Here is a 13,567-nt window from a genome sequence, read left to right on the forward strand (position 1 = left end):
CGCCGCCTCCTCCCCTGCCGGCCTCAGGCGCGGGCCCCCCGGTGCCCCATTGTTGTCCGCGCCGCCGCCATCTTGAAATTGTTTTTCCCCTCAAGAGCCGAGTTCAGGCGGCGGGGGCGGGGCTTCCTGGGTGGGGGGAGGTGTCGCGTCACGGCGGCGGATGGGCAGCGGGCGGGGCCAATGAGAGGGCGGCGGAGCGGAAAAAGGGGCGTCGCTTCCGCCAGGAGGGTCGCCGAAGACCGTTTAAAAGGCATTGGGGGGGGGAAGGAGCGAGGCGGACCGTGAGCGGCCAATAAGGAGGCCCGCATGGCGAGGCGAGAGTTGATTGACACCTAGGGTGTACGGGGAATGGGGAGCAGAACGACTCTGGTTGTAAACGAACTCTGTAACGAGTCCCTGGGGAGGACAAAAGTAAAAAACCGTAGAACAGAGGAAAGCAAAGCATTGATTCTTGCACTTAAAGTTTAGGGTTTGCTTTTATTAGAGCAAAATTTTGCAAAAACAAAAAAAACCCCACCCCAAATTTTAATTGCAAGGGTCAAGGCTTTTGCCCCCCCCCCCAAAAGAACAACAACACAATCCAGCCTTAATCCTTGCAATTAAAATGGGGGGAGGGGTTGCAAAATTTTGCTCTAATAAAAGCAAAGCCATGATCCTTGCAATTAAAGTTTTTTTGGGATTTATTTGCAAAGTGTTAGTCTAATAAAAGACGATCTCTCTGCTAGGGGTCCTGAAAGCATTCATCCTCCTCTTTCAGCTGGGGAAAAAAGTGAAGCAACCCACTGTTCTGCCCCAAGCCTAGGAAAGGGGAGTCCTAAACTAATGCTTGTTTTTAGCTTTAACTGGGAAGCGGCTCGTTTTACAGAGGCAAGAAAGAAGTGTACCTTCCTTCAAGGGCTGGGCCCACTCACCTGGATGAGCCAGGAATGACTGTGACATGAGTGTAGGTCTCACTCAGGGCCTGCCTTCTCCTAAGTGCTTCCTGCATCAGGTCATTGCTCACACTCCCATTTTAATGCAACACCCAGGAGGCATGAGCAGGTGGCAGTTTGTGCATCCTTTGCTGTACCCTAGTGGTAGCTTTTTATATGGGTATTTACCATTAAGGGTTCTTGGCACAGCATGTCACAAGTACTTCAGTCCAGCAGTTTTGGAATAGTCATCATGTCTGCTAAGAAAAAGTGACTTTGTACCATTCCTTGGGAAAGTAAATTATAAATGGGAAAGTTACCTGACTTTGAGAAGGAGTAGTGGTACAGACTGAAGTACAAGCAAACTCCACAAATTGCACAAAACAGACTCTAAAGAGGGAAAGTGGCAGGAGTGGCAGCCAACAGAGCTCAAAAAAATAAAAATAAAAAAAAAAGTAAATAAAAATCAACATTAAGTCAGCAATGCTTAAATAAACTGAGCTGCATATCAAGTATGCATCAGCTAAAACTTTTATATGGATTTAGAGTCCATGCTACAATTTTTAATTTTGTTCTAGGAGCCACCAAAAAGGACAACAAAAATTCCAGTCACTTGATAAACTCCCACCACCACAGCTGTTGCTCACCCATCTGTTAAGAAGGGTGTGACCAGCCAGCAACTCCTGCTGACTCAGGTCACAGGGGAGTAAAATGTTGGGTTCCAAGTACAGCAGCAATGACTATTCTTAGACCTCTCAGACCCCTTTGGGAGAGACAGTCCAAAGACTGTGCTGATGTTGAGCAAGTGAGGGAAAAAAAATCCAGTTATAAAATATGAAACTGTATAGGCAAGTGGCCAAGTTTCTGTAATTTTTCATTGGTTCAAACCCATTTAAGACATTTTCAACCTGACAGCAGAACTAAGAGAATGGTATGGAAGTCTGAACGAGAATAGGGTGTATTGCAAACCCGCCCAAAGGGAAAAATCAGAACTAAGTCCAAGTCTCTCACCACCTTCTCTTTACCCAGCTCTTCCTCAGAATGTTCCTAGATTAAAGCAGTTTGTCAAACACAACATTACTGCATTCATATTAACTAAGGGCCCTGCTATACCTTCAAAATAAAAGCTGGATAGAAACCAGTTAGAGAGTTGTTACACATTTGTCAAGCACTAAACTTTATAGCTAGATAGTCATTTTATCATGTGATGCGATAATTACTTGGCACCTGCAGCTAGTCTAAATTAGTTGCAAAATTGACCAGTTAATTGCATAATACATTAATGTACAACAGGGACCTAAGTTTACCACCAAATCATGAGCAAGATCCACCATGTAGGTTAGAACCATGTAGGTGGAGACAGGAGTACAACCTTACTCTCCAAATCAAGAGCTTAATATCCAGTTCATACCCCACTACAAATTACAGTAAGTGAGACTGCAGAGTGGCTATGAAAGCCAGTGTTCATCTACTCGGGGAGCTGAGCCACAAGTCAACACCTGGAAGGGGCCTACCACCAGTACTTGATCTCTCTAAGAACCCTATTTTTAAAATAACTTTCCTTTGACTTCCTCTGCTCTTTGGTGTTGGCATCAGCTAATCTTAAAAATACACACTGAAAGGACTTTAGGTTTCTCTCCTCTTAAAGGAAAAAGTATTAGTCTTTGCAGCTCAAAGTGTCAATTTAACAGATACATTATTTAGCATTCACAGCTTTTTAGCTGTGAACACAGAAGACAGATGCAATGGAGTGCTCATACTTTAAAATGAAATGAAGCATGAAGGTTCGTGAACTTTTACCTTAAATCAAGCGTTAATTTTGTGGTAGGTGAGGGCACAAAAATCTACTTAAAGTTTACCAAAAGTTTTTTTGCCTTAATTGGTGCCTTCTTCTAGAAACCCCTCTTAAAAAAAGAAAGCAAGAAAAAAAAGCCACAGATCAAACCTACACTGCATTCCACTTGAGAGCTACCACTTCCATCACCTTCATGCTGGAAGGTAAAACACACAAAACCTTTTAGATGTTTTAGAAGCCAGGTAGACAAAGCAAATCTGAATAGATTTAAGTTTCTTTATTAATCAGAGTAAACTTACATTATAATTTATCCAATATTTATATATGCATACTGCATCTACAATTAATTTTTAAATGAACAGACAGGTCTTTTCTGTGAGAAGTCACAGTTTTTTTTAGTAACACTTGAGGATTTTGCTTCTGAAAACCATCGAGGCAATACTGGCATTTAGAAACAAACATATTAGAGGAAGGCAGAGGGGTGCAGAGAAACTGGTCACTAGCACCAAGTTTGCTGCCACAGACTAAGTGGAGCAATATGTAGAGGAGACAGAACACCTTTACCAGTAGTGAATACTTCTGTAAGAACATCCCCCTCCAACCCAGAAATCCAAATTTAGACATTAACAATGCATTGTACAATGCACTTTCTATTTGGTTATCCAGTGAATTAACATAACTAGTCTGAAAGACCAATTTACATATTTCTTACCAGAAGGTTAGTAAGTTTGCTATATTTCTATCACCTCTTTTACTGTTCATAATTCTCTAAGAGAGCTAGTTTACAGCACTCCCATACTTATTCCAGAAGGCAAAAAAATGCCAAGTAAAAACAGACACCAACATCCACTGTCAATATTTTGCTAAAAGAACATTGTCCAACAAAGTTAAGACTGAATTCAGTTTTATATGCAGACCAACTTTTGCTTTACGTCATAACTAGACTTTCAGTATTTAGGGAACATGGCTACCCTTACTATATACGTCTTCTTCCTTACTCAAAATTGACAGTTAACGTGACAACCTGTTAAACTGTAACCCAGACTTAAAACCCAGAACAAAGTCATCTTTCAAACTTAAGTTTTTCTAAATGCATTGTGAAGTCACCATTTATTGTAGTGACTATTTAAGTGTCATATTACAGTATCAAAAGAAAACCAAGACATGCAGACAAGACTATTTCAGGAGATCTAGTTGAAGCAGAACATTTTAGAATCAGCTTTAAATGCAGTATTATTTCATAGTTGCTGTTTTAAGCAGCACATGAGAATTTTGTTAGAAGTATTTTGGAATTGAGTGTGTGTACAGAAAGTGAAAAGGGTAGCGTAGTTAAAGCAATATGCATATAGATCAAATCATTTAGAAAAAAAGAAAAAAGAAAAAGAGACCTGTGTTGTGCTCAAGAAAGTAGCTAACCTATGGCCATCTATAAAAAGCTGGCCAGGCCATTTGGGTAGGAATAGAAAGTCATGAACCACCTTTATAAAAAATAAGCTACTATCATGAGAACAAAACAATAGCAACACTTAAATCATAACATACTCCAGTGCTGAGGTATAAGCCACTTTGGAGGTAAACGCGACATATAACCAGGTATTGGGGAAAAACATGGATTCTACAAGCCAATGGTCCCAGAATGGAAATAAAATTTAGATTTCAGCATCTTGGTTACAATGTTTTATTTGTACATTGCAGACACTTCAAGAAACCCTGACATGCATTCATGTCACTGATATTTCAGCTTGACAACCACAGAATACAGGCAGCAAGAGCTTTTCTTTTTAAATGCAAGTTATTTTGCATTAATCTTTACTACAAAGATGTTTACCTCATCATTAATTCTTCTCTACAACACACCCAATTACCCTCCCACCCAATGGAAACATTGGAGTGTTTATATTCAAAGCAAGGAGAATAGGAGTTAGGACACTTAACTATTCTAACCAAAAGGCAGAAGCAAATCTCAGTAAGACATCTAACCTTCCATTGTCCCAGTATATTTTGGTAAAGAGTAATAAAAAGGTATTGGTCTTCGAGGTATGCTCTGCTCCCATGTATTCCACAGGAAACAAATAGAAATATATAGTATAATAGACACAACGCGTTTAAAAAAATTTATTCAGCTGGAATTGGAACGCCCTACATTCACAATATAATTTAGGATGCAACTGTTACATGAAGAGCAGATAAGAGACTTAAACAGTTACACACACCAGTCATTCCACATGCTCCTTCTTCCATCTACAAAATACTGTAATTCTTGCTTTTAATAAAAGACTTTAGTCCAACCTGCCTATTCTGCAGCCACCTTCCTGTTCGCAGGAGTTTACACAGTGACAACAATAACAATTAGGGACACTGTCCTATCCAGCATTTGGATCCTGGAAAGGAGTGAGCCTAGCTTAAAAAAACAGAAGTTTGAGGAGCTGAGCCTGAATTACTGTTCAGCAGTGGAAACCAAGCTGCACTCTGACAAAGCTGCATAGTAGCAGAGAAAGCGGGGGTGGGAGGCTGGACAGAAGGAAGGAAACAGTAAGAAGAACAGCCCTATTGAGAAAGAAACCCCTCAAGGACTAAAGAAACCAGACATCCAGCCTCTGTGAGGCCTGCAGGATTAAGTACCACATTAAAGGACCCACCCTCACCTTCTAGGCCAATTATGAACAGCTAAACAGGCAGCAGCCATAGGGAGCATCTTTATTTTGTGGGACAACTAGGCTTTTTCCCCTCAACCCCCCAAAAAGCTGGAGTATAAACAGTTTGGTTGGTTACATATGTACATGGATTTAACCTCCCTCCCACCACAATATCTTTATGGAGGGTAAGAAAGCTATAAAGCCACACTGACCACCTTTGCTCAAATATGATTATCAAATTTAGGGAAATACAGACATTGGTATGTTTAAGAATCTCCATATTTGTAAAAAAAAAAAAAAAAACAATCAAAAATCCATTAGTTATAAAATTGAATTTTGACTTGCCTAGCATTTTTCTAGATTTTTGCTGTTACTTCTCACTGATTAACACAGTAAATTAAGCCAAGGTTGAGACCAGTGAAATCCTACCAATCTATTTAAAATGAAATGAAAAACAACAACAAAAAAAATACTTAAAACCAAAACAAAAAAGGTTAGTTTTATATTACAATCCAAAATCCACAGCCCATGATGTTAACTGCATTCTTTCTATAGGAATGATGCTCTTTAAAACAGATGATTGCAAATATTTTACTGCTAGACACTGTTACACCGGATAGTGTTTGACTGGAACCTGTGGATGGTGAAGTCTTGAGGTTTGTCCAAGTTTCAATGTAAGGTGTCCAAGGTCCTCTCCCAGAACCACATTGAGGGGCAGGGGAGGGGGGAGGGAAAAAAACTGAGATCAAGTTCTTATGATTTTTTCAATCTTTCCTTGGCTTTCTGTTTCTGGGCGATCTATTCACAGTTTCTTCCTCCTGCAAGATTGAAGACAACATTTCTCAAAATGTCAGAAGTTTCTGGTCTTCTCTTCTGTATTTTCTGTTAAATTAGAAATTGCTAACTGTAACTATTGAGATCTTAATTGGAAAATAAACGAACTGAACAATCAGAGATGCTTGTATTGGATGAAAAAAAAAGATAAGATTTGATATACAAATCCACTTTTCAAGGTCTATATATAGAAGTTAGCGTTATAGACAAGAGCACTTAACAATAAGTGTTTTCCACCCTCCTGTCTATCAGTATAGTAGACATCATTGCAGAGAATGGTGGTGGTACAGATTATCAGGCCAATGCCAAGTGCTTTGAAAGTCTGTACTCCAAATCATACAGAAAGGCTTGACTATTCTTTCATCTCTAGAAAAGACCCTCTAAACCACCCTATTCTGCTAGTATTCTGCTGCACATTGATTACAGAATTCGATTCCAAGCAGTTGTCCTGAACTTTAGCTTGTTTATATATCAGTAGGAAAGTACCACATCCTGGGTTTAGTTTTTTTAAAATGACAGCTAGTTAAAGTACCGTCACCAGAGATGAGAGCTACAACTTAAAGAACAGTGGTGCTCACTGTGTTGTGGCCCTGTGGGCTAAATGAATAATGCATGGCCAGATCAGACCCTGCCCTGCCCTCCGTGGGGGGGGGGGGAAATCGGGCTCCAGGGATCCAATGCCACCCACCCTACAAACCTCCTCATGCCAGGATTGGGCTCTGTGCCACCCTACACACCTAAGCTAGCATACAGGGCCATGGCCTATAAGGCTCCCCAGGGATTGGTGGGGAACCCCACCAGCCAGATTTGGCCTATGGGGTAGGGGTTGAACACCACTAACTTACAGGATTCATTTGTATTTGAAGAGATCTCTCCAAGATGTTTTACCTCTGATGCAGGTTTTCTATCTTCTTCCTCCTCTTCCTCCTCCTCCTCTTCCTCCTGACTAGCATTTCCCACCTCAGTATCACTCTTTTGCTTTTCTTCTAAAGAGAAAAAAAGAAAAGCCTTTCTAGAAAATATTCACTCATTTTAAATGACTTGCCATTAATCCTACATTAACATCTGCCAACACATTTTACTTTCAAGATGAGAGAGAAAACCAGTACTGGATTTCCCAATGATTCCAGACAGGAATTTAATTTACCCAGCTTTTCTTCATTTGCTTCTTCTTCTTCTTCCTCCTCCTCCTCCTCCTTGTCCCCCTTGTCTTTTTCTTCCTCTCTCTCTTCCTCCTCATTCACATCAGGCTGAGGAGCATCAGTCTTTTTGTATTCTGCAGCACTGGGCTGTTTCTAAAAGCGGACAGAAAAAAGTCTCATGGTGAACCACTTTCCACAAGGGGAAAACATCTTGAACTAAACTTCTCTCTGAAGCCTAGAAAGAAAAGTACATACCTTTCCAGAACAGCAGAAAAGGACAACAAGAAACACAGGCAGAGCCACAGTTAGGATGTAGACTACCCAGAGCCAAGGACGTTCTTCAGCAGCTGCCATCATTTGGCCCACAACACCAGGCTACAAAATAAAAAAAGAAAAGAAATCCCAAACACTTGTATTTAGCTTTTACTTCCGTAGAGAAAAAAGAGTTACATGGCTATCCATGGAGGACTAGCAACCATAGATTCAGACATTCCAGTTAGGGACAGCTTCAGAAGATTGCCATCATTGATACTGGAAGTCTTTGTAAGCTTTCTGTGTAAACAGCCATTTTAAGAACGATGTTATTGTTCATAATTCAACTCTGTGGAAGAGTATTTGCATGCCTTAATCTAATCTAAAGAGTCTAATATATGAATGTTCATGAACTGGGAGGATGGCTAAAACCTACACTCATAGTTCCAATAGCATGAAAAGTTGTATTACGTGGAAACACCTTAAATCATTACATTCACAACAGAAGTCCATGATACTTAAGAAGTTTTGTTTGGATCAAGCTACACAATTTAAGATTGCCTAATTTTGAAACAACAGGTGACCTATAGTTATCTTTATTTCAAGAGCACTATTTATTTACAGAAATTTGTATTCGTTTCGAGATTATCTTATGAAAAAAGGCCATCAGCATGGTTTTGTAGGAAAGGAACTTAAGAAGCTGTAACTACTGAAAAAGGCTTCTAGGAGTCATTGCATCCATGATAAAAGTGATGGGCTTAATTAGCTATCACAGCTCTAATTAGGTTCATTTCACATGTATTCATTGGATATGTTCTTGTATCCAAAAAACCAGGATCTATCGAAATCCAGCCTGCAAAGCTGACAGAAGCTACTCTAAGCATATAGTTGGTATTCATTTATAAAAAAAGCTAAGCTTCTGCTCCTCACCTCAGCAGCACCATCAGCTGCCTTCTTCAGACCCCACCCATCACTGGCCCAATCATCAGCTACTGCTCGGTCATTACAGATAATAAAGTTGTCAAAGAAAATGTCAGATGTCATTGACCACAGCTCAAGTCCCACAGCACTGAAAGGAGTCATCTTGAATGGTTCCAAGTCTTCAAAGAAGTCTGGGTTTGGGATCTTCCTAGGTTTCCAGATCCCCTGGAAAAAAAATAGACAAAAGATTCAGTATCACACACCAAGACAAAAGTTTCCATCAAAAACAGCCCAATTTGGGTTGGAAGACTGGGAGGGCAAGGGGAGGTGGGAGGACCATAATTACTTTTTGTTCAATTTTATCTTATTCTCACAAAAGACACCCTCATGTACTTCTCCCGCTTCATATCCTGCCCCTCCCCTTTTTAAAGAAAGATTTTTATTTTAGAAGGGGTAAAAGCTGCAGTCCAGGATAATCCACTACAGTGAAAGGGCCTTCCCCAAGTGAAGCCAATTTAAAAAAGGCACAAGGACAAAAAAGTGACACTGGCAGTTCTAGCCACTTGTTTTGAGAGACACAAGTTCCAACATTCTGCATTTCTTAAACTAGTACATCTAAAAGTAAAAACGTTCCAACACTGGCCAGAAAGTTCTGCACAAGCTTCAGACCTACCTGGTAGTTCACGTTATCAATCATAGGAGGCTTCCATTTGCCTTTGTAGTTGGGATTATCAATCACAGGACGCTGCCAAGTACCACAACCAGGGGCTGACTCACATTTGGGGTTTGCAATCTGAGGTGCCTCCCACTCTCCATCCATATCCTCATCCCTGGGAATGAAAGCCTCAGTTTCAAAAAAAGTCTCTCAACAGAAAGAAAAAGGTCTGTTTCCTTCCAAAGGCCATATCCTTGCTGAATAAGTGGGGAGTGTGTATTTTAAAAAGTGTTGCTCAGATCCATGGATGGACCCAACATGGATCTAACAGTAGACAGAAAGACAGCCTTTAAGGAGCTTCCAATTTTGGGTGTAAGATCAGACAGTTGAAGGATAGTGCAGGAGAACAGCTCCGTGTTCCACTACTACTACTGCTTTGCACATCCTAAATTATGCTAGCCTGCAATAACCAGCTTCCCTATCAGTTTATTTAGCGCACAGTTACTTGCAAGCACAGTTATGCTCCTGACCCCCAATATCTTTGGGTTTTTAAACCTACTCGGTAACCTGAGCTACAGCAATTACCCATTATACAAAGACAGACAAATCAGAGTCTAGCCACAGTCAACATACCAGTCATCTGGTTTCTCTGCATCAGGGTCTGCTACATATTCTGGTTCATCATCCAGCCACCCCTCTGGCTTCACAGCATTTTCATCTGGAATTTTTGCAGGAGCATCTTCATCCCTTGAAGAAGACGGAAATTTTCTATTGTCTACTCTACGCCAAAAACATTTCACTTAAAAAGGAACTGATCAGAGCTCTTAACACACTAATGCTACAGATAACTAAACAGATTTCAGATCTAAGCAGTTTGATTCCCGTGGACTAGAACTGTCATGTTGTAACATGCCATACCACACTTGATCAAAGGAAGCACGCGCACAGCTAAGCAAGGGACTTGACCGAAAAAGATCAGTTACCACACTTGTTCAAGTAAGCCAGTTCAACTGTGACACCCCCTCCCCCAAACAGCCTGCATTCAATCTGCAAATCACCTGCCAGCCAGTACAGCTGAACAGGTCTGGAATGTTAGACTTGTACTCAAATCTCAACTGGCTACAGTGAGAGAAGGTAAAAAACAACCCCCTCACCACCCACACCCCACAAACAAAAACCCCCAACACACAAAACCACCACAGAACTATACCACACCAACTGCAGATTTAAAGCAGTCACTAGTTACTTGCACATTATCTGGCTACATTCATCTCCTCAGCTACTCACCAATCATCTGGTTTAACAGCATCTGGGTCTGGGATCTTTGGCCTTTCATCCCAGTCCTCTGGTTTCTCATCATTTGGGTCCTCAATCTCTCTGGCTGGGTTCACAGGAGGAGTCATGTCATTCAGCAAATTCCCACTGTTCACAACAGTTTGGTCAACCAAAATTTCGAAGCTATTATCAGGATTCAGCACTAGAAGAAAGGGGAACAAAATCTGTTGGAGCTTTTTACAATAAAAAAGGAGAAGGGGGAAAAAAAGGAGTCCAGAAGATGCCATTTCCCCCTTTCTACACCATCCTTCCCCAAACTTCAAACTTTAAAGACAATTATTGTGACTGAACCTACCTCTACAAGTAGTAATGCCAAGGGGAAATAAACCTAGGAACTAAACTCATCTTAAAATGTTTAGTTATGGAGAGTCCTACTCCACATGCCTACCTCATCTAAAAAGTGATCTGTTACATCAGAAAGAGAGTTGTGTTCTTCCCTATTACACTGCTTGTAAAAAAGGAACTTTTTTCCAGATACCAAAAGCCAAAATTTGATGCTTTAGACCTGTGTTGGCCAGCCTGCAGCATGAATTCTACAAGTGGCACAGACACTGTGTGGCACCCCACAGGTTAGAGTAGGGACAGGCAACATAGCAGCAGATAGGGCAGGAAGCAGGAGTTCAGACAGGTAGCACAGTTGGGAACAGAAAGCTGTGAAGTGGATCAGGCAAAGGAAGGGGAAGGGTACAGGGCTAATTTGTGGCACACCTGCCACAAAAGGTGGGCCTCCACTGTACTAGGCTATGCTATACTGCAGTATCCGATCCATTGAAAGGAAGTTTAGCTAACAGCCTTTACGTACTTACTATAAATCAATGTTCTGACCCACCTTTTCTAGTGGATTTTTCTCCACCTGATTTTACAATCTCTTAGAATCTTGAGTTTACAACAGTAGGCTAAAATGTACATAAAGACCAAATCAAAATTGAGCTGCTGGCAAAACAGGAGCAAACACATGCACACTATAGTTCATAGACATTAGGACTGGAAGGGACCTTATAAGATCATCGGGTCCAGCCCCCTGCCCAAGGGGCAGGAAGTCAGGTAGAAACACTTTTTTTTCTAGAGCGAGGTATCAAGCATACAGCCCATGGAGCTGCTGTGTCTGACCAGCTGGGCTACTGATGGGCCACAGGAAGTTGGGAAGTGCAGCTGGTGGGGGCCCTGTTGCAGAGTCCAGGTCCAGTGGACATAGTGGTTGGTGGCAGGAGGGTGAGCAATGGCTGATGACCCTAGGTCACCCTCCAGCCTCTTCACATATTGCCACTGCAACAGCCCGCAGCCACTGGCTCTGCTGCCTGCCTGCGACCGCGTGCTAGACATAGAACCAAAACTGTCACTGCTGTGTCCTCCATGCTGAAGCCAGAGCTGCAACCCCAGCATGAAAATGCAAGGAGCAGCAGCAGCTCCTGCTCCAGCACTGGACATGCAGCATGCAATAGGAGCTGGCGCTGCCACTGCATCTACCCCATGCCCTGAGTTGGATCTAGTCTGCAAGGAACCACATATTCTACATCTGGCCTGGGACAGGAAAATGAAAATTTAAGAGTGATCCAACATTTTTACAAACCCCCTCCCTACCCCTTATCAATTTTTAGAGCTTACTGTTAAAAGAGTAATACAGATATAGTGTTACTATATTTATTATTATTATTATAGCCCAAATAATCTACAAAGTAACTGAGCGCATGCTGTATTTAAATATAAATTTACCAATTCATGTTTCCTTTACCAAAGGTCAGAGTTTCATCAGCATGTGCTCTTTACTCCATGGTTTCTTGCACGGAAAGAGCCTCCAATGATCTGCTCCTTGCACCACCCTTCTCTCCAAAAGAGCTCCCCCTCCCCACTCCACTTGCCTTGATACCAACAAGCTTTACCAGTTCCTTACCAAGAGTGTAAAGATGGGTCTTCTTATCGGTAAAGTAGGTCTTCAGATCTGCATCGGGACGCTTTGCATGCTTCTCTTCATACTTTCCAGTTCTGGGGTTCTTGTGCCGGAAAATGAAGTGCAGTTTATAGTCTTCTCCACATTTATCAGGACCAAACATGATTGTATAGGGTGTTTTGTCATGAAATTGATCCTTTTAAATAAGGAGAAAAAAGAAATTTTAGTTGGAGTAACTTCAAAGTAATGGGTTAAAAGTTTAGCATGGGGTGCTGATAACTAAATTAAAGAAGTTGATGCTCTCTCAATTAAATCAGACAGTTTATTAGAATCACAGGCATTTTAAGTAGAAGAGTCAACCTAGTCCAGCTCCCTCTTGAGATATAACTGGTCCCCATGTTTTCACATTTTTATGCAGACATTTGTCCTGTCCAACCACTAGAAGCAGGCAAAATTAAAAATGAGACAAACACAGGGTCTAGTTTAGAGCACAGAACTTTTTCCTATTAGTTCACTTGAAGTCAGGAAGAGTAGCTGGCAATAGTGAAGTTAGAGGTGTGAAAGGTAAACACTTAATCCATTACCTGATAAGAGTAGTGATAACCAAGGATCCTGGTTCTTTGATTAAAAAATGAAAATTCCCCAATTAAAACACAAAAATCTATAATAAAAAAATTAAAGGCTCCCCACAGCCCTCCCCAGTGCTGCTGGTGCCCTGCACTCCCCCCATAGCCTCAACAGCCCTCCTGATGTCCCTCACAGCAGCTCCCCAGACCCACACAGAGAGGCAAACACAGACACTGACCCCCACCCCAGCAGGTAAGTGTGTATGCCCTTGTGCCCACTCCCAGGAGTGGGCCCAGGGGGCAAGGGCAGGGGTGCCACTCTGCCAGCCACACACATGCCAGCTGGCCCGAGAGGAGATCCACACATGAAGGCCACCACTGCACTCTGCCACTGCACCCTGCACTACCATCCCATGGCCACCTGCACGGCTTTGTGGGCAAGTGGCGCAGGGCACAGCAGTGCGGTGGCAACCACAGTGTGCGGGCCACATGTGCCACCCCGTGGGGGGGTGGAAAGGAGGGCTTACATGCAGCAGCTGCCACTGCACTGCTGCTTATGCCCTGTGACCAGCTGCATGGCTCTGCGGCAGTGCGGGGTGATGGCAGTTGTGTGTTGGGGGGGGGGGGGGGGG

The 13,567-nt window shown here is 42.1% G+C and overlaps 1 protein-coding gene across 1 annotated transcript in view; it reads right to left on the minus strand.

The window, feature by feature from the left end:
* Positions 1-2,968: 2,968 nt before the first annotated feature.
* CANX (calnexin) overlaps positions 2,969-13,567 on the minus strand; it is a 41,243-nt gene continuing 30,644 nt past the window's right edge. The window contains exons 7-15 of the mRNA XM_019506168.1: positions 12,373-12,565; positions 10,434-10,623; positions 9,780-9,893; positions 9,165-9,321; positions 8,501-8,716; positions 7,574-7,693; positions 7,324-7,471; positions 7,065-7,162; positions 2,969-6,160 (exon numbers count right to left, since the gene is read on the minus strand). Of these exons, the coding sequence (XP_019361713.1) occupies positions 6,107-6,160; positions 7,065-7,162; positions 7,324-7,471; positions 7,574-7,693; positions 8,501-8,716; positions 9,165-9,321; positions 9,780-9,893; positions 10,434-10,623; positions 12,373-12,565 (1,290 nt within the window). The 3' untranslated portion in view covers positions 2,969-6,106. The remainder of the gene's footprint in view (positions 6,161-7,064; positions 7,163-7,323; positions 7,472-7,573; positions 7,694-8,500; positions 8,717-9,164; positions 9,322-9,779; positions 9,894-10,433; positions 10,624-12,372; positions 12,566-13,567) is intronic.

Source organism: Gavialis gangeticus, unplaced genomic scaffold, assembly GCF_001723915.1.
Source record: "Gavialis gangeticus isolate Ggan-Ray unplaced genomic scaffold, GavGan_comp1, whole genome shotgun sequence".
NCBI classification, from domain to species: domain Eukaryota; kingdom Metazoa; phylum Chordata; order Crocodylia; family Gavialidae; genus Gavialis; species Gavialis gangeticus.